Below are 26,050 nucleotides of genomic sequence, written 5' to 3'. Positions count from 1 at the left end.
CCCATCTTATCCCCGGGGGCCATGATTTGAACAAACTTGAATCTGCACTATGTCAGAAAGTTTTCATGTAAAAATCAGCTTTTCTGGCTCAGTGGTTCTTGAGAAGAAGATTTTTAAAGTTTTTCCCTATATATTTGTATGTAAAACTTTGATCCCCCCTTGTGGCCCCATTATACCACAGGGGGCCATGATTTGAACAAACTTGAATCTGCAATATGTCAGGAAGCTTTCAGGTAAATTTCAGCTCTTCTGATCCAGTGGTTCTTGAGAAGAAGATTTTTAAATGACCCCACCCTATTTTTGCATTTTTGTGATTATCTCCCCCTTGAAAGGGACATGGCCCTTCATTTGAACAAACTTGAAAGCCCTTCACCCAAGGATGCTTTTGGCCATGTTTGGTTGAAATTGGCCCAGTGGTTCATGAGAAGAAGATGAAAATGTGAAAAGTTTACAGACAGACGGACAGACAGACAGACGGATGCCGGACAAAATGTGGTCAGAAAAGTTCACTTGAGCCTTCGGCTCAGGTGAGCTAATAAAAACTTTAAAGAAGAGTACATGTACAGATAAGATAAGTTTATTCCAATTCTGTACATATGTTGGACATCGAAGAACATTACAAATTAATTTTTTTTTTTGCATTTTTTAAAATTTGAATCCCCCCTCCCAAGATTTCAGAAAGATGACCTTTGTTTGCTGATTTTAACATATATATACTGATACAAAAAAATAAAATAAATATAACCCACATCTACCATGCCCTAAACTCCCCTGCAACCTAAGACTTTTCTGCTGATTTTTTTGCTTATACTCACACTCTGACATTGGGATCTTCAGGTTAGGTCTTGTTCTTACAATGACTAAAATGATGAATAGTGCTAAAGGAAACACAATCTCTGCCACCAACCGGAACTACAAATTACAAAGTCACAATTCATTTTCACTGTATTCACTCATTCATTAATGCCAATTAGTGCACTACCACCCCTGTTACATTCTATGAAACAACACTTTATCATAATGTTTTGTTGGGGTTTTCTTTTCAACACTGGTTTCAATGGTAATACTTTTCTTATCACATTTCTTCATAAGTAGAATTGTGTATTTGCAAGCACAACTGATTTTGATGTAATCAATCCTTGACATTAATTCAATATCGAGATTTTCTTAGTCCATGTACTAGGTAGCTGTCCAGTTGTAGTGTACCTTAGGAGATTACATATAAACTAAGTTTATTATCAATTCATTACATGTGAAAATAAGATCTGTCGCAAATTTTCAAAAGACTGCAATTCTGTGAAAAGTTAACATGTCTGATAAAATTAAGACAAAAATTTCATTGCCATGATGATTCTCAACGTACACTGCCTGTTGAAAAAACGAGGCCATTAATTGATACTTGCCAGTGTGATGCATTGCTAGTGAATATACTGACATCCTGTAACTCCCATAAATCTTGAATTTCAAAACAACTTTTTAAACGTACACTAACTTTTCGATAACTTTTAAAAGATCCATACATAAATTTTCTACTACATGTATTTCAAAAAGAGGGTCAAATATATATCAACATCCATGAAAATTGCAAGCATACAATCATGTGATATCAAAATTCATGACAATCGCTTACAATCATATGATTTGGTTTTAAGCCCATGAGAGCAACAGCAATATTATCATCTCACCTTCTGTCTCCTTCTCAGAGTAAGATTTTTCCAAGACAGAAGCCACAGCTGGCTGAAGAACCCCATGATTCGATTGGTACGTCAGTCGAGATAGGTTCAAGGGCGTTCACTCTGTACTGAAAAGTTAGACAGTTTCATCATCTGAAGAAAAAAAATATTAAAAAATATATCATTACCATCAAAGAAATTAACAGTGGACCAAAATAGTCAAGAGTCTATGATACCATGACTGATAATGATTTATACATAATTTACTTGATATCCATTCTGCATAGCAAATTCTAAAATCTAATGATTATGGAAATATTAGAAAAATGAAAAATCAGAAAGGGCCCCACAGTGGTTCACGATGGACAGAACGATGGAGTGATGGAAATCTTTTCAAAACTGAAATTATTCTGTGCCATAGAAAGTGCTGACAAACAGAGATCTGAAAATCCAAAGGGGTCTTTCTCTGCCTAATCAAGGTATTAGATACAAAATCTAAAGGGGTCTTTCTCTGCCTAATCAAGGTATGTTAGAAAAAAAATCTAAAGGGGTCTTTCTCTGCCTTATCAAGGTATCAGATACAAAATCTAAAGGGGTCTTTCTCTGCCTAATCAAGGTATTAGATACAAAATCCAAAGGGGTCTTTCTCTGCCTAATCAAGGTATTAGATACAAAATCTAAAGGGGTCTTTCTCTGCCTAATCAAGGTATTAGATACAAAATCTAAAGGGGTCTTTCTCTGCCTAATCAAGGTATTAGATAAAAAATCTAAAGGGGTCTTTCTCTGCCTAATCAAGGTATTAGATACAAAATCTAAACAAGTCTTTCTCTGCCTAATCAAGGTATATTAGATAAAATATCTAAAGGGGTCTTTCTCTGCCTAATCAAGGTATTAGATACAAAATCTAAAGGGGTCTTCCTCTGCCTAATCAAGGTGTTATAGATACAAAATTTTCTCAAGGGATTTCAAGTTATTCTGTGCCATATTTTATAATTTCATCGTATTGAAATTTTTAAAAATTGTAAGTCCCATAATGACAAAGCTAATAAATTGGTGTCTTCCTCTATCTATCTTAAGTATCATGTATAAAATTTATGAAAATCTTCCCAAGGAAACTTTTAAGTTATTGTGTGCCATAGAAGTGCTGACATACAGATGGAGGGACAAAGTGATTCCTAAAGGGTACCAGCCGTGAGACAGGGCCCTAATGAATAGCAGGTATATGCAAACTGAACAAAAGATTCAATGCTTCACAGTAATACATGTAAAAATATTGTCTAGTTTTCTTGGTAAATGAAGATATGTAAATAATAAAACACAATGGTGTGAAAATATTCATACAAAATTTATCACATATATTCTAATTATCAATCTAAACATTCATTAAATTTACAATCTGACAACCAGTCTTTAAAGAATTGCAATTCTAAAACAAGAGGTACTGTGAGCAATGCTCACTAAGAATACCCCCAGCTTACCCCAATCTCCCAAAGGGTATTGGTAATAGGTATAAACTACCTCTTTTCTGCGTGTAAAAAACAAATGGCATGACAAACCGAACCATATTGCTACTTCGATGTCCAGTGCACGTGACCTTTGGACCCCAAAATCGATAGGGAACATCTTCATCCCATGGGTAGTCCATATATAAGATATGGTGACGGTAGGTGGAAAGGATAATGCTTTAGAGCCCGGAAACCATTGTGTCTACAGACGGACGGACAGACCGATTCCAGTATACCCCCCCCCCCCCCACAACTTGTTGCGGGGGGTATAAATATATTTCTTTCATCCAGTGTTTCCCTATCCTTCAAGTCTTTTCAGAAGATTTTGAAATAATTTTTTTTTTTTTTCGATCACAGGTACAGTACATTCCTATGATGTATAATTTCAAACAGCTATTGCAGCCCAGGTGTTCTGGTCCCATGCCCGGTTATCTCTGAACAAACACCTATTCCAGCCCTGTTCTGGTCTCATGGGTCATCTCTGATCAAACTCAAGTCTACACTAAGGTGTTTTTATAGAGTAAGATTTTAAAAAACAAATCCAATAAATTCCTATGTATAACTATAAACCTATATTATGGTTTTGTCCTGTTTGGGGAGGTATGATTTGAAGAAACTTGAATCTTACTAGTCTAGAAATCAAAAGCTTTAGTGCAAGTGTCTGGCTTTCCTTGTTCTGTGGTCCTTTGAGATTTTTTTTTAAAACCATGACCCATTGTTAATGTTTTCCTGATTATTTACGTTTTATATGGTCCTTAAATTAAAAAAAAAAAAAAAAAAAAAAATAGAGTACCCTTTACACAAGGATACCTTGGACCAAGTTTGGTTGAAATTGACCCTGTGGGTTTTGAAAATGACAACCACATTAACAGATAAATGTTATCTATTTTGCTTTTACTTTGATTGGAAAAGGTATCTTGTTATTATTGCTTATATTTATGCTTTGCACTGATGGAATTGACAGGATTCAAAATGTCTTTTATGGCATCAGCATTTATAGGTGAGGTAGCATTGTAAATAAATAAATCATCACATACAAACCCCAATTCTTCATAAAGCGGGCCATAAAGAAAACATTTTTTCTGTTGGTTAATGACTTTACAATACCTGCTCCTCTCTATCAGAAATCAAGGAGCATGAAATCCCAACCTTAGTTCAAATGGATTTTTAAAAAAAAAAAAAATCATGCTGCATGCATTAACTAAGAATTTGTGTAATTATAATACACTGTATTAGGTTTCTCAAACACAATCTCGTGTATAGCTCACCAAAAATTAAACATATTATTTAAAATACACAAATCAAAATGATTTTAGGTCAGCAAATGTAACATATTCAAAAGTTTCTTTTCTTTTAAAAATAGAAACAAAAATATCATGTAATTGTACATGTTCAAATTCAACCACTGTCAAATGTATATAATTTAATAAAAAATTTAATGGTAATGTAGGGTCCTTTAATTTAATTTTCATGACTTACAGCAATGGGTATATCTACTGAAGCATGCAAGGTTTGTTCTTATCATATTCACTAAATTCTTATAATAATTGTAAATTATGATAAAATGAAATAACATTGGAATAAAACTTTGAATTTACCTGTTCACTGTAAGAATACCACTCCCTAGTTATACTTCCATTATATAACTGAAGCTCCTGATCATTTAACAGGTTTATTATTAGTATGTTCTAGATTGTGACCTACAAACATCACAGAGTAAGTTCAATAGCCAGGAGAATGGATTGATAGAGAATGGATTGATAGACCATGGAGTCAGTTTTGGCATGATCTATATCTATACCAAACACCTCAATGGGTGGAAGGGGAGGGGCTTGAGATTGAGGGACAGAGGGTCCATCTCTTATCGTCTCCCATCCCTATTTTTCTCTCGCTCCCTTTTAGCATTTCCTCGTTTTCTATGTTCTCCCCCTCTTCAGGGTCCTTCCTTCCCTCCCTTTTATTCTATCCTCTCTTCAGGGTCCTTCCTTCCTTTCTTTTACCTTATCCTCTCTTCAGGGTCCTTCCTTCCCTTCTTTTACCTTATCCTCTCTTCAGGGTCCTTCTTTCCCTCCCTTTTATCCTATCCCCTTTTCAGGGTCCTTCCTTCCCTTCTTTTACCCTATGCTTTCTTCAGGGTCCTTCCTTCCCTCCCTTTTATCCTATCCCCTCTTCAGGGTCCTTCCTTCCCTCCCTTTTACCCTATCCCCTCTTTGGGGTCCTTCCTTCCCTTTTATCCTATCCCCTCTTCGGGGTCCTTCCTTCCTTCCTTTTTATCCTATCCCCTCTTCGGGGTCTTTCCTTCCCTTCTTTTACCCTATGCTTTCTTCAGGGTCCTTCCTTCCCTCCCTTTTATCCTATCCCCTCTTCAGGGTCCTTCCTTCCCTCCCTTTTACCCTATCCCCTCTTTGGGGTCCTTCCTTCCCTTTTATCCTATCCCCTCTTCGGGGTCCTTCCTTCCTTCCCTTTTATCCTATCCCCTCTTCGGGGTCTTTCCTTCCCTCCCTTTTATCCTATCTACCAAGTTGGCCACTCACTTATGTATAAAGCTGGTCATAAATCTTTAACAAAAGACATTTTTATGTTCAAACTTTGTACAGGACAGAGTGTAATTTGACCCCAATTCTGACAGAAAATTTTAAAGGTACACTTGTACTAAATAATCAAGATTTTTTTGTATCCAAACTAATATGATTAGAAATATATCTATAATGGCCATCTACATGTAAAATAACTTATGCAGTGTAAACTATTTCATTTCACCTTATTGAAAGCAATAGGTCAGAATTTTAAGTTCATTCTTCACAAATTTAACTCTCGGACATCATTGGCCTTTAAATATTTGTATAATGTATGCATTGTGATTGCCTTAATTTCTACACATGGTCTGAAAGAAAACAATGGTGTAAGCAAGTTTTGAAAGAGCTCATCAAATTTAGATTCAGGAATAAGGACCTAATGGACGTAAAATTCATTATGCTAGATAGGTGCAAAACACTAGAGGATAGTTAGATATGCATACTTAGCTCGTTTTGGAAAGAAACCGTTTAAAAAGACAGGCTGTATTTTGAAACTACTTTCATTTATACCCCTACAATCGTAGTTTTTTGTATCCATATTTCATAAGAGTTTTCTGCTACATCTTATTCATAGAATACCACAGTATTGATATTTTACTAGAATCTAACAAACATTGGAGCATAGGTACCATTAAACTACACGTATACCAGAAATCTTGATAATTGTACAATATCAATAAATAGATGATTAGGCTGCCTCTTCATGTTATTTCATAATCAAATCTTAAATCCTGAATCTATCAAATGTTATGTACATAGTTACAAACAATTTCCTTCAACAAGCGAAAACTCACTGTTTTTCTAAAACTTTGGTAGATCAGAAAGTGTGGACACATGAATTGGCTTAAACATGCCATCTTTGTTATATGTTTACAATTTAGTTAACTTTCACATACACTCTAAAAATTCACCAACTTTGTGGCATCAAAATCAAAAACAGAAATCAACCATATAGACTTAAAACTCTAAAATGTCTGTTCCTGGTTACTGCAACATGGAAATTACAACAAAATTTTACACTAATTAAGGAATATCTTAATTTTAGGACCAGAAATGGCCACCGTCACTCCCTAGTCCTTTCTTCATTTTGTTGGCATTAAGAGGACTGTAGTTTCATATGGTGTCTTAATGGATCATTTACATCTGGGACGGGCTACTTTACTTTCCATACTTGTGTTACCCCTTATCTCTTCCCACATCTTTCAGTAATACAAGCCATGAAAACTATTTTTTTGAATGCCCGATGATACTTACAAAACAACCTTCAAATACGGCAGATACAAAGAGTGGGTTTTTATATTTGACACTGAGGCTAGCTAAATTTGCCAACACATTTTTTCTTCTTCTTTTAATGACCACCTTTCCCTCTATAATGACAATAATTCAGCTGATCAACCACCCTCCTGTGAATCTAGGTCCATGTCACGGGTTTCATTTCTAATGGTTGATCAGTAGTTTATGGGAAGTGTCGTACATTTTGAATTATTTTGTGAAGGTAAGAGAAAATAGTCAAACACCAGATGTCAAAGACATTTGGAGTTGGAGACCAATTGATAAAAAAACCCAACTAAAATCAACACAAAGTACACATGAATACTACATGCACTATAAAATCAAAGATTTACACATGAAATACAACAAACAAAATGTACATTTATATCCATCACTGTTTTGTCAGTGATGAAACCTATTCTTTCCTTGTATCCTATTTCTCAATACATACATGTATATATCTATATGCACTGTGACATATCATATGACTTTTCAGCATTACTTGACATAAATATAAATACACGTAGAAATGTCTTGTTTCTCTGTACAGTGTATTTAAGGGGGGATGTAACAGCAATGACAATATGGGATCATTTCTTAATATTGGGGATGCAAACAAGCGAGAGACATTTTTTCTTTATTACTAAATAGTCATTCATAATTTTTATCATATGTACTGTAACAGTATATATCAGGAAAAATAAGGGTTTTTTTTTTTTACATTAATTCTTTTTCCATATTCACATAATCATCAGTAATAGTAATGAAGATACATATTAATCACACCATCTCACACTCTTTCACACTACTAGTTCAGCATTATTGGTTGAATACTTCTTATTCTAGGTTACAGATAGTTTTCCAGTTTTCCCAAAGTCTGCCATATTTCAAAACTTCACATGATTTAATTGCTACAAGTGCAGCAAAAAGAGATTTTGGTGAACCATCAAGAGCCAAAGTTGTGTTGTCAGCATATTGGGAAATAGACTGCAAGTATTAATATGAAATTCAATGAGGTTATTGAAATTTTACAAAGCACCCTTTAAACTTATGAAGTCACATCATTTTATTTATATTCCTTTATTACAAGTACATCTGTACTAAAATTCATACTGTCAATTTAAAGGTACATGGGATCTCTATATTGATTGGACTTATTATTAGAAACTACAAATAAACTGATCTCGTGTTTAAACTGCACTTGTTAGCAAGGTCATTCACAGGATTTCAAAATTACAAGTCACAGGACAAACAGTCACAATGATGAATTTTGTTTTAAAAAGATGGTTCTTTGACTTCACCATTAAAACTAATATCCACAGATTACCAAAAGTTGTTTTTACACCATAACTTTGAACCACCTTTATTACTCTGCATGAGTTCCATTTTAGGAATGATGACTGGCTTAGAAAATGAGGCTATATATACTTTAAAGCTAACAATTACAGGTACAGGGAACCCAAATGCATATATAGTTTCTTAAACTTTACAAAAAGATCAGATGTTTTCAAATATATATCAAAATCAATATTTTCTTATAAACTGTGACTTTTTGTCCTGTGACATTTTGTCCTACTTTCATAAAATTTCTTATTGTGACTTTTTGCCATGGTCATTTAGTCTGTGACTTTTTATCCTGTGACTTTCTGTCCTACATATACAATGTATATGTATATGTTTAGTGTAAATTGTATTTTATTTCAAAGAGACAAGAGCATATGGTTAAATATATAACATTGAAATTTCTTATATTGGAAAACAAGTGCATATGTACTTATATTAATTCCTCTCTCATTTTTTTAACTTACAAATGGCGATCACGTTTTGACAGAAAAAATAGAAATGAACAACAGTAAAAAAAAAAGTGATACAACTGGAATGTGGAATAATTAATAATCGTAATTGCAATTAAAATGATTTGGATCACACATGTTACAAAATGTAAACACTATGAATATGTACATGTGCATGTAAACAAAGGACAGGTTGACTCAAAATAAGACATAGGAGTAAGTGTCAAATTTACAAAATGGATAAGATACATTTAAGCAAGAGATAAATTTTCTAACTGTGTTTCATGTATAAAAATTTAGAATTAATCTCAAATCTTTCTTTCTTTTGAAATGGAATTTTACTGCCCAATTTCAATATCAAACCAAATTACCTGTGATGTGTTACAAAACAGACTATAGGTTACATGTCATTATTTTCCTTTGTTCTTTGACACCCTTACCTGTGCACCATTCCTGTCTAGCTAAAACCAGTCACCCGTACAGATTTCAGAATTTTAGCGAAGTGGGAAGGCACCCAATATTCAACTCTTAATGTCCTTCCTGCAGCCATTTAAAAAACGTGGCCCCTTTAAGCTCTCAGCATTGGGTGACACATTAAAAGTTATACATGTATGCATCCACCTAACACTTTTAGATCTTGCAAAGCCCATTGCTCAATTTTTTTCTCAAGTGTTTGTTTTTATAATTTAAAAAATACATGAATAAATACAATTCTTCTCATATGAATATTAAAGTATTCTCACCCAAATATCAAGGCATCAAGGCACTAATACAATTCTTCTCATATGAATATTAAAGTATTCTCACCCAAATATCAAGGCGTCAAGGCACTAATACAATTCTTCTCATATGAATATTAAAGTATTCTCACCCAAATATCAAGGCATCAAGGCACTTTCTCAGTAGCAGCAGAACTGTAGCTCTTTGTGAGAAAAATTGGAATTGACTAGGTCTATCCCAACGATTGACTACTTATATCCCAACGACTGACTAGGTCTGCCCAACGATTGACTATTTATATCCCGACGACTGACTAGGCCTATCCCAACGATTGACTATAGGTAACAGTTCTACAGCTACTTCCTCAGTAAAGGAAATAAAGTGTAAAGGTAAGTGTTTTAAGAATGAATAAAGGGAGGTAATCATATAATAAATAGGTTTAATTTTCATTCTAAATTAAATGGAAGTTGCTAAATTCTTATTTTGACCTTTGAAATCTTAAGACTATTAGTAGTACACGTATATACCTTTAAGAAGGGGCTACAAAAGGCATTGCTATTCCGATTTGTAAATATCATGTAAATTTTTATGTTTTAGGGAAAAGTAGCTAACTATGTGACATTTCCTTGTTTTCAATCAATGCAGAGTGGGTTCCTTCACTTTATCATGGACACCCATAAAATTATCAAAATAAGTTTAAGGGGTCATTTGGCTCCCAAGGTAGCACATGTACTTAGCATGTACTTAGCAACCTTGTGTACAATACATGAAAATCACGAAAATCTACAAATAAAAGTCCTGCTTTAGTTTACACTTGAAGTCTTCCTATTACGATATTACCGGTGATAACATAAACATGTACCAGTATATGATACAGCAATGTTTTCATGAACATGCAGTGACACAGGAAAACGTCGTCTTGATTTCCATCCTCTGAACGTCATCTTGATCAGAGTCATGACACACATTATACAAATTGTGTGATCGTGAACTGATTTTAAATTTCAAGTAAAGGACATTCAGAGAAAAACGAAAAACTATTTGTTCATGCCATTTATGGCAAGGCTATTAAAAACCCCACTTGGAACAGGTTTAATACAATATCCAAATTTTTTTTTATTTATTGCTGACATTTCAATCAATACTTTTATCTATAAACCTGCCATACAAAATGTGACTAACAAGCTAAATCTTTGTCAATAGGCTATGTCAATGCAAGTTTAAAACACATCAGGCCTCCATTTTATGATCATTTTGATATGTCAGTTCTTGCTTTTTCACAAAAGATCTTCATGAACTTCCCTATACATGTATTGATGAAAACATTTAACCAAAAATAAAACAAGATGTTTTAGAAGCATATATATAATCTAACACCACCACCCCATGCCCCCCCCCCCCCCCCCCCCCCCCCCCACCACAACCATTGTAACAATATTGAAAAAAAAATCAACTCTAAATTTAGTATGACAATACTGTATAAACAAAATTTTTAGCGAGGGTTTCATTTTGGCATTATTAACGACCGTGTTGAGATCGCTAAATTTGATTTCATTAACAATTCATTCTGTATCGTAGGTAACAGTTATCTTTCTTGGAATTATAAAGTCGATAAAATTAGTTCTTGCTTAATAATTTTAATATATACATATTTTTATGGGTAAATTGCTAAATTTGTGTCTTGTCTTGCACGGTATGTGGTGATGTGAAAATATGATCGAGGATACCAATGTACTAAGTTTGACATCTATTAAGCAGAGTTATAATAAATTGATATTGAGCGGAAAATATGTTTAGAGTAGTTGAACCAATTACCTTTGACCTTGTGATCAAAGAGGGTCATCTATTCTTTTGAGGGTACCAGTGTACCAGATTTGAAGTCTAGTAAAAGTTCTTGAAATATTGAGTGAACAATATTTTCTTTTATGCAGAAAAGTTTACCTCTGACCTTTGAAGTTATGATTTCAAAATCAATAACCACCAATTACTTCTTTAAACATTTACATGTATATCAAGTATGTTCATCAAGAAAAAGGTTCTCAAAATATTGAGCAAACAGTATTTCTTTATGTTCAGAGTAATTTAACCCTGACCTTTGACCGATGGAGTCATCTACTCTTTAGGGGGTACCAGTGTACCAAGTTTTCTGTCAACAATGGGTTCTCAAGATATTGAGCAGATAGCACTTGGTCTACCGACTGACAAACAAATGTAAACCAATACACGACACTTCAACACAAGTTATGTCCCTTAGCAGGGTCAGCGAAAGGTCAATCGGTAAAAAATCAAGTTTCCCTTTTTCACTCTACCAAATATAAGAGGTTAATTACTACTGTGAATTATAGCTAATTATTAAGTTTTTATACAAGTTTATGGGTTGCCCTACCCTGGGGCATTATTGTAGTTGACAGCAATTGGTGGGAAAATATCAAATGTCAAAGCTACAGATCAGAAAATTACAAATGCCAACATAGGGAAATACTACTTTTTAACCAAAAAACAAGGGACGTTGTGCGAGGTGTTGATATGTGTTATGTCCCCTTTTTTCAAAGAGGGAATAAAAATCAATATAAATGCAAAATCATAGGGTTTTCCAAAATAAACATTTTACCCAATTTAAGGTTTAAAATTTGTGAAGACTCACGAGACTTGGAGTCAAAATCAGTTGTATTATGGAACAGAATTTTTGTCACAAACATCACATGTAACTTATTGATTAAATCTTCAGGATAGTCACAGACTGTGCAGCTAGTGTAGCAGCAAGGCTGGGCATTATTCAAATCAATAAATTTTTTGATTTGGAATCTAATTACACATACGATAAATTTTTTTGGGCACCAAACTCCCAAAAATGTATTGAATTTGATAAGAGGAAATGTATATGTCCATTGGTCATCTTAGTAGATGTTTATAAACAAATTAAAATTGCATGCAATCAGTTTATTTGGTAAAGAATCATTTTGAAAAATATCCCCCCAAAAACAAGTGCTTTATACAAGGCGTACTTTGGGAACTAACTTTCATCAGATGGCTGTATGACGAAAATAACTTCAATATTTCCCAGTTTATGGGTTAATGTCAGAGAGGGGGGGGGGATCAATATTTATACTGGTCTGCAAGTAACTTAACAGTTTCTGATTCCCATATTTGTACAGATGACATCAAAGATGCATTTCGCCAAAAGAAAAGCTGTGCAAACAGTATAGTGGTTGATGTCGTATGTTGTCTGATCAATTATTTGGCTTAAAGCCAGTCGATCTTGAAAGACAAGTTTGAAAATTATTGTTTTTCAGGACACTTAATGCAAAACCAAATTAAAAGACGGAAACTGTTGTTTAAAATACAAATAATAGTTACAGTATTACATACTTGCGCATCGTTCGTTATCGATGTCTTGTAAATGACAGTTGCGCAACATGATATATAGTCAAAGAACTATATGATATATATACCAAAGAACTGGCCACGGTGGAACTTGGCGTTAGTACAGCAGAGTGAATACACAAACTTATCTAGTCAATAAGATTTAAATTTCCATTTATACTTACGCCTGATTATTGTTATCAATATTTTTTCATATGATATCGTTTTTCATTGTTTCTTTTATCCTAACGTTTTGAATAACAAATGCACAAAACTCTATAATGAGTAGAATAGAAACGTGCTTGAACATTTGTACCTGGAATGTGGGAGGCATGATCTCAGACTATATAAATAAATCAACAGAGAAACTATTCATTGATCAAGTGAACAATCACGACGTAGTCTTACTAACTGAAACCCATATCGGATATGATACTCGTATTGAAATCACAGATTTTTTGTATTACCCAATTTGTAGGGGAAAATCATTAAACCATAGATTTTTCGGTGGATTAGGAATCTTGGTGAAGAGAGGTGTTAGAAAAGACATTGCAATATTACCTAATACGAGCACAGAATATCAATGGTTAAAACTAAAACAGGAGTTTTTTTTATTTTAATAAGGATATTTATTTATGTTTAGCATATATATCCCCCAAAACTTCAAGTTTCAATAAAAAACAAAACACTGATATACTTGAGCAGATAGAACAAGACATAATAAACAAATATGGAAACTTAGGTGATATAATATTAACAGGTGATCTTAATGCAAGAACAGGTATGGATCGAGTTAGACTATATAAAAGGGGACTCTGCCTCACACATTCCAGTTAATGACGATGCCTTTGATGTGGATGTAGCAGTTGGGGAAAGACACAGTAGAGATAAGACTTTAGATAGTAGAGGAAAAGAATTATTAGAATTATGTATTGCAAACAAGCTTAGAATAGCCAACGGTAGAACATTTGGTGATATATATGGGAAATTTACATGTCATAATTATGCTGGTCCAGTGTGGTAGACTACTTCATTGTATCTGAACAGTTGTTAGAGGATGTCTTGTATGTACATGTATCTGATTTTTTACCTTTATCTGACCGCCATTGTAAAATCTCAATGAAACTTTTATCATCATTTGAAAGGGAGTATACATGAGACAACATGCAGGAGATGCCCAAACGATACAATTGGGATAGTTTATCTGTAGGAAACTTCCAAAAATGTTTCATGCATCCAACCGTCCAGAATGATATAAAGCTTTATTTAAACACACCTATAGAGTATAATGAACAAAGTATAAACAAGGCCATCAATGACATTCACAAAATCTTCAACAAGTAGCTAAACTATCTTTACAAAGAAAAACACAACATAGAAACACAACCAATAAAAAAATGGTTTGATTCTGACCTCACAAAAAAGAGAAAATACTTATTTGAGAAAGCAACGTTACTTTCAAGATTTCCCAATAACACTTACTTACGAGGTTCCTTTTTCAAATTAAATAAGGAATATGCCAAACTGCGGAAACGTAAAAAGCGAGAATTCAGGCAGGGTATTCTAGATAAATTAGATCAAATGAATGAAACTAATCCTAAAGAATATTGGAAATTAGTCAAATCGCTTCGTGAAAATGAAGAGAAAAAAGATAATTTAGAGAAGTGTATTGATGGGGATACATGGTTTGACTATTTTACTTCTCTGTCTAAATTACCAGATCATTACAAGGAGAGTTAAGACTATAGAAGCCGAAATTAATAAACTGAAAAACAGCCAGACCTGTAAGTCTTAGCAAATTGGATTTCAAGATATCTTTGTCTGAAATTCAAAAGGCCATGTCTACTTTAAAGTCGGATAAAAGTCCTGGTTTAGACAACATCTCAAATGAAATGATAATAGCAGCTCAAATATATATAAATCCTTGTATCTCAAAACGATTCAATATGGTCTTAACATCAAGAATCTATCCATAAAAATGGTTAGAAAGTTATACAACACCCATCTTTATATCGGATAATCCAAAGCTCCCCCAAAACTATAGAGGAATAACTATAACTAACAGCATAGCGAAACTTTTTAATATCATTTTAAACGGCAGGCTTGATACATTCTTAACTGAAAACAAAATCATACACGAGAGTCAAATAGGATTTTCAAAAAAATCCAGGACATCAGACCATTTATTTGTAGTTAAATGTTTAATTGACAAATACATTAACACTGGCAATAAACGACTCTATGCATGTTTTGTAGACTTTCACAAGGCATTTGATACCGTCATTCATGAAGGCATTAAACTAAAACTCCTACAATTAAATATCAATGGTTCATTTTACAACATATTATGTAGTATGTATAGGCACAACATTATTTTCATAAAAGTTGGGAACAAGTCAACCCTTCCATATACACCAGAGATAGGAGTTCGACAAGGTGATGTCTTAAGCCCAAATATTTTTAAAATATTTTTGAACGATTTTTCAAAATTACTGGATGAAGGAACCATTGACTCTGTTAATCTTTCTGGAAAGAAAATCACCTCTCTTCTATATGCGGACTATCTTGTACTGCTTTCAGAAAACCAGAATGGACTACAAAACAAACTAAACTTACTTGAAAAATATTGCAACGATTGGTGCTTAGAAATTAATACCAATAAGACAAAAGTAGTAATTTTTAATAAAAGCGGACACCTAATTAAAGAAAATGTTGTGCTCGGTAACATATGTATTGAATGTACTAACAAATATAAATATCTAGGAGTAATATTATCCTCCTGTGGTTCATTCAAGGAAGCAAAATCTGATCTATACAATAAAGCTCTTAAGGCCTCATTCAAACTTTATAAAGACATCAAATCTATTGATCCACCAATTAAAACATTTTCACATCTTTTTGACCATATGGTAAAACCCATTGCCTTGTATGGCTGCGAGATATGGGGAACACTTTCAGCACGCATGCTGGAACAAGAGGCCCATGGGCCACATCGCTCACCTGAGTCACCTTGACCCATATCTGAAGACTTTCCATATATATTTGCATATAAAACCTTAGTCCCTATTATGGCCCAAACTACCCTTTGCAAACTTGAATCTACACTATGTCAGAAAGCTTTCATGTAAATGGCAACTTCTTTAGCCCAATGGTTCTTGAGAAGAAGATTTTTAAAGCTTTTTCCTATATTTGTATGTAAAACTTTGACCCCCCCCCCCATTTGTGGCCCCATCCTACCCCCCGGGGGCCCATGATTTGAACAAACTTGAATCTGCACTATGTCAGAAAGTTTTCATGTAAAAATCAGCTTTTCTGGCTCAGTGGTTCTTGAGAAGAAGATTTTTAAAGATTTTTCCTATATATTTGTATGTGAAACTTTGATCCCCTATTGTGGCCCCATCCTACCACCGGGGGCCATGATTTGAACAAACTTGAATCTGCAATATGTCAGGAAGCTTTCAGGTAAATTTCAGCTCTTCTGGCCCAGTGGTTCTTGAGAAGAAGATTTTTCCTATATATTTGTATGTGAAACTTTGATCCCCTATTGTGGCCCCATCCAACCCCCGGAGCCCATGATTTGAACAAACTTGAATCTGCATTATGTCAGGAAGCTTTCATGTAAATCTCAGCTTTTCTGGCTTAGTGGTTCTTGAGAAGAAGATTTTTCCTATATATTTGTGTGTAAAGCTTTGATCCCCCCTTGGGGCCCCATCTTATCCCCGGGGCCCATGATTTGAACAAACTTGAATCTGCACTATGTCAGAAAGTTTTCATGTAAAAATCAGCTTTTCTGGCTCAGTGGTTCTTGAGAAGAAGATTTTTAAAGATTTTTCCTATATATTTGTATGTGAAACTTTGATCCCCTATTGTGGCCCCATCCAACCCCCGGGGCCCATGATTTGAACAAACTTGAATCTGCATTATGTCAGGAAGCTTTCATGTAAATCTCAGCTTTTCTGGCTTAGTGGTTCTTGAGAAGAAGATTTTTCCTATATATTTGTGTGTAAAACTTTGATCCCCTCTTGGGGCCCCATCTTATCCCCGGGGCCCATGATTTGAACAAACTTGAATCTGCACTATGTCAGAAAGTTTTCATGTAAAAATCAGCTTTTCTGGCTCAGTGGTTCTTGAGAAGAAGATTTTTAAAGATTTTTCCTATATATTTGTATGTAAAACTTTGATCCCCTATTGTGGCCCCATGATTTGAACAAACTTGAATCTGCATTATGTCAGGAAGCTTTCAGGTAAATTTCAGCTCTTCTGGCCCAGTGGTTCTTGAGAAGAAGATTTTTAAATGACCCCACCCTATTTTTGCATTTTTGTGATTATCTCCCCTTTGAAAGGGACATGTCCCTTCATTTGAACAAACTTGAAAGCCCTTCACCCAAGGATGCTTTTGGCCATGTTTGGTTGAAATTGGCCCTGTGGTTCTGGAGAAGAAGTCGAAAATGTGAAAAGTTTAACAGACAGACGGACAGACAGACAGACAAAAAGCGATCAGAAAAGCTCACTTGAGCTTTCAGCTCAGGTGAGCTAAAAACTCTATGTAGATTTCGAATTAGTGCACATGACCTTCGAATTGAAAGAGGAAGATATGAATTTACAAAAACCAATTCTGGCCAGAAGATTTCTTTAGAAAGAAACAAAAGAATATGTGAATTATGTAACCTTATTTGTGTAGAAGATGAATTTCATTGTCCATTCTATGTTGAAGAGAGAAATGTTTTTTAATGGTATATACAAGCTCAACAAAAATTTTATCTATTTAACAAATAAGGACAAATTTACTTGGTTGATGATTAATGAAGACAAACCAGTAATTGTCAAATTGAGTGAATATTTAGTTCAAACTTTCAGAAAAAGTGATGCTTTAAAACTGCAAAAATCATTATAGTTTATTATTCATATGTTTGTATAAGACTGATATTGTCCATTTACTTGTGTATACACATGATAAGCAATTCATATATGTATGTTCTCGTTCCCCCAACATGCTACATCCACATGTAGTTTGCAGTCTATGTACTATTCTCTTTAGAGAAGTCGAGAGGCATAGCCTTCATCGACTTCTCTTCGCAAGCATTCATATTTTGATTCTGGAAAACGTGTAAATGCCGGAGTCTGTGACGGTTTATGCTTCAACCGACGTTTTGACTCAGATGTGCCTGGATTTACCTCGGGGGGGGGGGGGGGGGGGGGGGGGAGGTAACTTCCTATATATTGGTAGGTAGGGATGAGCCACAGGAATAGGTGCTTATTTTGTCTGCTGCAATATTTGATTAGGTAACTAATTTATGACACTTCATATATATATAGGCCAGTATTTTTATATAAATAGGTTTATGATCTCAATCATCTGCAAGCTGTGTGAAATCAATTAGTGTACATCTTAACAGATAAAATTATACCTGCTTCCTCAATCCTATTAATCTGTCATTTAATAATTAACAGCTCAACATCTGTATTCTATCAATACTTTGTGACTATCACCCCCTACTGATAAAGTATGTAGAAAAGGTTGCAAATAAATGTTATCAAAATATTATAGCAGAAAGGGTCAGATTCTGAAACATTACTTAATTGTGTATATTAAGAGAGATCGAATTAAATACATGTATACAAATACACCCTGTGCGTGAAAATATAATACTAGCAAAATCGCTGTGGTAGATGGAACGCATTGACTGAGAACAGATCGAGGGAACATGTGTTGAATGTCTTTACATGTTACATAGTATTGATACCCTGCTCAAAACAGTCAACAAGACAATGGGTGACCAAACATCTGGACAAAAATAGCAAGTAAACATGTTACCTGTTTGAAAAATCATGGTTAAATGATATTTGAATAGCCTTATATTGCTCTTAAAAAATATGTGAATAAGGTCGATTTATCACCAGTAATATATAAATAGGTAATAAATTTCACTATCTTCAATATATGAATAGGGGGGGGGGGGATCCCAAAACTGTCAGCTGCTCACTCCTACCAAAAAAACCCCGAAGTTACCCCCCCCCCCCCCCCCGAGGGATTTACGCAATTTGCTTTTAATCCATTTACAACATGTCCCCTGTCCCGGGTTTTCGTTAACTGGTCTTGGGAGTTGTCAAAATAGGGGACCAGTTAAGAGAAAGTAAACAGAGTTGTGATTAAACCCGAGACAGGGGACATGTTGAAAATGGATTAAAAGCAAGTAAGTGTTGATTTCCTTGTGACGGTTTTGTGCATTACTGCTAAATGTTTGAAAACAAGTTGTCTATTACGTAAATACAGGCACATCTGAGTCGAAACGTCGGTCGAAGCATAAACCCAATCTGACTAAAGTACAGACCTATATTATTATATAATAATATAGGTCTGTACTTTAGTCAGATTGAGCATAAACCGTAACCGACTCCGGCATTTACACGTTTTCCAGAATCAAAATATGAATGCTTGCGAAGAGAAGTCGATGAAGGCTATGCCTCTCGACTTCTCTATGTACTAACCTGTAGCTAATGTTGTAAACTTTCTTTCTTCTTTGAAATTTCCTTCTTTATAAACTGTCTTGCTGTTACGTCACCTGGGCCCAAATAAAACTTATCTTATTTTATCTATAGTCACATTTCTGTAAACGTTCTGTTTTCTCACCCTTGGCTTTCTATCCCTAAACAGTACCCGGATTTCTCGCGCCATCCATAACATTTGGTTGGAAAAAGCCCAAGACTTTCCGGATGATACGCTTGACGCTTACGCAACCAAAAAGGTTTAACTAATGAGAGGAAACGCCTCTTTTCACTGTCAAAAATAATTCAAACCTATCTATTCAAAGCATGCGCGGATCTAGAGGGGGGGGGGGGGGGGGGGTCGGGGGGGGGGGGGGGGTCCGGATCCCCCCCATGGAATTTGCAAAGATAATTTTTTTTACAATATAACGATTTATAAGAAAAATGAATTGACTGTTATTATATTATAAATATATTATATTATAAATATTTCTGAATTAACTTTCTTAATATTGTAAAGTCATTATGAGGTTAGAATCAAATCACAAATGTTATTACCCGAGGCCATCGGAAGGCCTCGGGTACCAGGCTACCCATCAAACTCCCCGTCGAGGCCTCATTACGTCACCTACGAATAGATGGTTTGTGAGCAAAGGAACTCTGGTGGAAGTTTGGGCTACCCATATGTTGACTGTGACTACCGTAAATTTCCCATGACGTACGTCAGTTGAATATCACGTAACACTTTATTTTTGGAAATCAGCAAGAGGCCCTACTTGTTCATGCGGGTAAAAAGCTGGATGTTTATTGATATACCCAGAAAAGAATAAAAATCCTTAACCTGAAAAGTGTTGGGAACAAAACTAAACATGCTAAACAAAAAAAAAAAAAAAAAAAAAAAAAAAAAAAAAAAAAACATGCTATAATTTAACAACACATCAACAGTCATCAGCAAATTACCGGGATTGTCCACATTCTACCGTTAATACAAAAGACAGAAATTGCTCCCCACACTTTTCAAACGCATAAATATATCTAGATTATAAATCAGAAAAATTCATATTGTTTTTGATAGCAGATTAACCTGAACTTTGCCACTGTTTCTGTAGTATTATGAGATTATTTATGTTTAAACGCACCAGTCATTCAGATTAGGGGCGATTTCAAGGTCACAGTATAATATGAATATCACCTTCGTGCATACTATATATTTAAAAGGGAGAATGATTTTATATCAAAGCAATAATATAAATAATCATTTGACAAGATATGTTTTCTCGTATACAGCTTATTACTGGATAACAGTAGTAAATAACGACACAATGCGTAGCTTGGGTTCTAATAGATACTAATACTTTCTGCTTCGCCCTCAAACACGGTCACGCCGTAAGACATATTATATGATTATAAGAAAATAAGATTTAGATCTACATGCTTTTACGAATTTTATGTAACATCTCAGAACGACGTGAACTAGGGCAGACGAGATTCAAAATGGAGAAATACATGTCCACGCGCTAATATTCGAATCGACGCCATTAGTACCAAAATTTTCAAGTGCCATAGGTATGGTTTAATTTTCATTATTTTCCAATATTTTCTTTTTAAACATGTATATACGTGTTACCTATAGGGAGAGCTCCGTTCTCACGGCCCTTCGGGCCGTGAGAGGGCTTCGCCCTCTATCATGGGCGAAAGGGATTTTGATCTTAAAGACTTTTACATGCCTCTTTTACTGAAAGCAGCAGCAAAAGGCTGACAAGCCTTGCAGCTCAATGTATCTTTAAGATACGCAAGTTGCAAGAAAGACTACACCTATGATCTGAGTGTAATGAGGTCCGATATATTGCCCAGAGATGGTAATCTGGACAAAATTGCCGAGGCGCTTTATCCAGAAGATGGCCCAGTAGATATTTGTCCGGTGAAAGTGTACGGAGATGGCAATTGCTTCTATAGGACCCACTCTAAAGCCATTTTTGGTCATGAAGAGAGACATATCGAACTTCGTGTCATGACCGTATTAGAACTTGTAAAAAATTCGAGAAAGTATGCGTCACAGGCAACTTACGACAAGATGTGTTCTCATCCCACAAGTGTACAATATGTTGTGGAAACGTCAGTATCGGACAGATCATTTGTACCGGGAAATTTTCTCAAGTCGATTCAGAATGAAACTCTAAATTCAATCAAGTCAGGGGAATATTGTTCTTTGATTCATTTTTTCGCAGCGGCAAATGCCCTGAATCATCCAATATACAGCATTTATCCAACAATACAAAATGTTGCTGTAAACAGACATTTTCTTCATCAAGAAGTAAAGCCATTTTCAGATGAAAAGGTACGTCAGGGTTCCCCCTCTACATCATGTGGTCACACACTGAAAATAGCAACCCAAACAATTGGTCACCAAATCATTTTGTGGTTTTTTTCCCAGTTTTACCTACTGAATCCAATGAAATGAAGGAGCCTGCCCATAAAAAGTCAAAACTTTGTATTGATTCAGATGATACCCCGAAAATCACCATGGACTCACAAAATGAAAAGACGGATATTAAATCTGATGACAATGAATTTATTAAGACAACAGAACATGATAAAGATAAAACATCTTTTGACGATTCGGATTTTTCTGATCTTGGTAAAATTGTAACAGGTGCAATAAAGTTGAACACAATGTCCTCAGCTGAAAAGATAAGTTATATTCAGAATCAACCCTTGCCAGACGATGTCACCAAATTAAAAACAGGTCGTGCTCAAACAACGAATACGGGTGAACTCAAAAAAGACTTTATCATTTCAATATTCTTGGATGAATCAGTTTTCATGGTTGACCTTCAGCAAACTGTTAAATGGCAGTCTGTGTAAGTTGTGTGTCATGTTCCCTCAGTCAGATGTCCAACATCAAAATACATTTGTTACGCAACCTTTTACTGCGTATAAGAAAGTCCTTGGAAAAACATCTGCCCTTTTAAAGCATCAAAATTCAGAACACCACAAGAGTGCCAAATCTGTTTATCACACAACCAAGATGACATCCGAAGTGCCATCTTCGTCTCTTCCGTATAAACTCAATCAGCAAAATCAGACACAGTATCAGCACAACATAAAGTTGCTTGAGAAAATAGTAGATGCGATCATTCTTTGTGGGAAACAAAATATTCCTCTCCGAGGACACAGAGAAGATACCACAAATGATTCCTCAAATAAAGGTAATTTCCTGGCAATATTACAGCTGTTGGCAAAGCATGATGAGCAGCTCTGGTCTCATCTACAAAAAGCAAAAAAAAGAATGCCTTATATACCAGCAAAAACATTCAGAATGAGGTTATCCAACTCATTGGAAATCACAACACAGGTAAAATTTTGAAGGGTTTACAAGGGAGGGGTTTTTATTCCATCATAGCCGATGAGGTAACTGACAAGTACGCTAACAAAGAAGTTTTAGTCTTGTGTCTCAGATTTCTAGATACTAGAGAACACCCTGCCATCATTAAGGAGGACTTTTCAAATATAGGCAGAACTACTGGGGAAGCAATTGCTGATAAACTTATTGAAATCCTCCGCTTGCTTGCAATTCCGATTGAGAACATGCGAGGGCAAGCATACGATGGTGCAGCAGGAATGGCATCGGAAAAACGGGGGTGTCAGGGACGAATCAAGTCTCTAAACCAATTAGCTTTGTACACACAGTCAAAGTCATGTATTGCATCTGAGCATTGCTTCAGCCTGCAAATTACCCCTTGTGAGGAATATGATAGATGTCCTTAATTCAGTGTTTATTTCTTTGACAGTTCCCCTAAACGACAAGGGTTTCTTGAGACTATTATAGAAAATGATGGGTCTGTAGATTTTTCCAGAAAGAAACTAGTTGGACTCTGTAAGACTAGATGGGTTGAGCGTCATATCTGCTTTGTTGTGTTCTACACTATGTACAAGTTCGTCATCAAATGTCTGCAGCACATTCTCAATCAAAACCTTAATGAAAGTACCAGTGAAGACTGGTCTTGGGATAGACAAACTAAAGTGACCGGACAGGGGCTTTTGGCTTCGATGACGTCCTTATCTGTGTTGATAACATTTGTGTTTGTAAGGTATGTCCTAGATACAATAAAGCCTTTGACTCTCAAACTTCAGAAAAGAGATATTGACATTTTCACTGCGAGTAAGTTAATTGAGGAACACGTGGATAGGATCAAAGAAATTCGTAGAGGGGTAGATACCGAATTGGAGTCTTGCTTTGAAGATGCAAAACAAATTGCAGACGACCTTGATATAGTGATTAAAACCCCAAGGGTTTGCTCCAAGCAGCAACACAGAGAAAATGTCTCCACAAGTAATCCAAGAGGTTATTATAGATCTGTCGTGGCCATTCCATTTCTGGACTTTTTCCTCAGTGAATTAAATACGAGGTTTCAGAAAGAAAATCTGGCGGCATATTCGATATGCTCTTTGTTGCCTGTCAATGTGACAAATATTTCACACGAGGAATTGTCCAAACTTGCCTCAGAACTAATATTTTGGGGGAGCGACCTGCCTTGTCTTTCTGTAAAGGACTTTGAGAAAGAACTCAGAGATTGGAGACGTTATTGTGTTAACATGAGCAAAGAAACTTCAGACAAGCTCTGCAATCTGCTCAATCTTTTCAACTGTGTAGATGGGGACGTTTTCCCGAACGTGAAAATTCTTCTTCATATTGGATGTGTTTTACCTATCACAACATGTGAGGCCGAAATATCCTTTTCTGGATTAAGACGCATCAAGAGTTACATGCACAGTACTATGCAACAGGACAGATTGACTGGGCTTGCACTAATGCATCTTCACCATTCATTAGAAATTGACCAAAAGGAAATTGTACAATTATTTATCAGGCAAGGAAAACGAATATTATTTCAGTCAAGTCTCTTTAGCTAAATAACACTTCCTACCAGAAAACATCAATACACGACAAAAAGGTTGTCCGCGTGGTGCAGTGGTTATATAGAGCGTTTCCTTCGAGAGTTGGAAAATAAAGGGTTGAACAGTATATCACGGGTTCGATTTTGTAAAAAGGTTCGACCCCCCCCCCCCTCTGGAAAAAAATTCTGGATCCGCGCCTGCAAAGATATATGTTGACGGTGTTGCCATTTGAGCGAAAGTTTGCTCGGATCCCCCCCCCCCCCCCCCCCAATAAAATTACCTGAGTGGATTACTCCCTGCAATTTTTTTTTTATAGGGGTCAGGCCTTATTTTAAAAGAGATCTGATTTAAATGGTAACGGGAATTTGTTTTGTGATATGAAAATTGCACAATAGAATAATAATAAGCAAATAACAATAATAATTATCAAAGAAAATTAGCAAAGAATAAACTTAAATCTGACTTTTTTCAGATATCCCCCCTTTTTTGGCTGTATTTGTAGATAACGAGTTGATTTTTGGCATCAATTGTTGATATCATTAATTCAATTCAAGAGAGCAACAATTCATAAATTCAGCAGAACAATTTATAGATTATATCAATAAAATTCAATTAATGCTCGCAATATAATTCCGAATTGAAGATATCATAAATCATTTGTTCAAGAGAAATTGTTGCTATCTTCAATAACAGATATCTTCAATAATTTGAGTTTATGTTAATTTGACACTCCATAGGTACCCTGTACCTGTGTCGAAAACTTCATTTTTCCCCATTAGATACAAGTTTACTTCACAATTTCAAAAGAGCATGCATTGTACATACCCTCCACTTTCGATCTTCAAAGGGGCATGGACACGATTTGAGCTGAAAATTTTCAAATTTTATTTTTCAATTTTTATTCTTTACAATGCTTAATTAAAGTCTTTCTAATGGTCAACCACATTGTTGAGTTACAAGTGAGGTACTGTATGTAAATAAGGCTTGTGCCTTGGAGTTGTGAACTCTTGTATCTCGCTTGTAACTCGACAACTGACATTCAAATTTTTGCTAACAATTAGAAATACCTTAAGTAGAACCATTCTAACATTAAAAATGGAAAGGAAAAAAATGAAAATTTTCATCTCAGATCTTCTCCATGAGATTTGCTCTCTGAGTTTTTGGAATATTTTCAATTTTTTTTCGGAATGATATATCTTTGATTAAAGGGGAATCATGGAATTAAGAGGGAAAAAGGGGTCATAGTGCTTGTTATGTTGAGCTATATATAGTTTGTTAAACTTTTCCTTTTTGCACTTAAAATTGACTTACGGTTTATTTGGGTATCAGCACCACGTAAGGAACACAATGTCTTCTAACAATATAGACATGAAGACGTCGCGCACGCTGATGGTGTCAAAACGTATTTCATAGCATTACGGTATAGCATCAACAGGGGATGCTTACTCCTCCTAGGCACCTGATCCCACCTCTGGTGTGTCCAGGGGTCCGTGTTTGCCCAACTATCTATTTTGTATTGCTTGTAGGAGTTATGAGATTGATCACTGTTCGTTATCTTCACCTTGCATGAATAAAAACACTTTACCATACGAAAGTTGCATATCATTTTGACGACAATTTTACATCCTATTCATTCGATATCAATACATATGATTAAAATGCGAATTATTAAAATGTATTAGCTTGGATATTCTGATATTTACGTAAATTTACCAGTTTGATGGTATATAACATATTGGAAATAGATAATGACCTTTACGCAC

At 35.1% G+C, this 26,050-nt stretch overlaps 1 protein-coding gene across 6 annotated transcripts in view; it reads right to left on the bottom strand.

Annotated features, from left to right (window-relative positions):
• The window catches only part of LOC125668577 (phospholipid-transporting ATPase ABCA1-like), a 70,978-nt gene extending 50,157 nt beyond the window's left edge, over window positions 1-20,821 (bottom strand). For 2 of the 6 annotated variants that reach the window (XM_056164290.1, XM_056164293.1), the window contains exons 1-3: window positions 9,691-9,916; window positions 1,686-1,826; window positions 816-912 (exon numbers count right to left, since the gene is read on the bottom strand). In XM_056164290.1, coding sequence (XP_056020265.1) covers window positions 816-912; window positions 1,686-1,751 — 163 coding nt within the window. In that variant the 5' untranslated portion in view covers window positions 1,752-1,826; window positions 9,691-9,916. Of the gene's footprint in view, window positions 1-815; window positions 913-1,685; window positions 1,827-4,776; window positions 8,014-9,690; window positions 9,917-19,391 lie in introns of those variants that run through there. The other 4 variants (XM_056164289.1, XM_056164288.1, XM_056164292.1 and 1 more) reach the window with 4 other exon arrangements.
• Between the last annotated feature and the right edge of the window lie 5,229 nt (window positions 20,822-26,050).

Source organism: Ostrea edulis, chromosome 4 (assembly GCF_947568905.1).
Source record: "Ostrea edulis chromosome 4, xbOstEdul1.1, whole genome shotgun sequence".
Lineage (NCBI taxonomy): Eukaryota > Metazoa > Mollusca > Bivalvia > Ostreida > Ostreidae > Ostrea > Ostrea edulis.
Note: the sequence above shows the minus strand (reverse complement) of the source record. Positions and strands in the feature narration are given on the sequence as shown.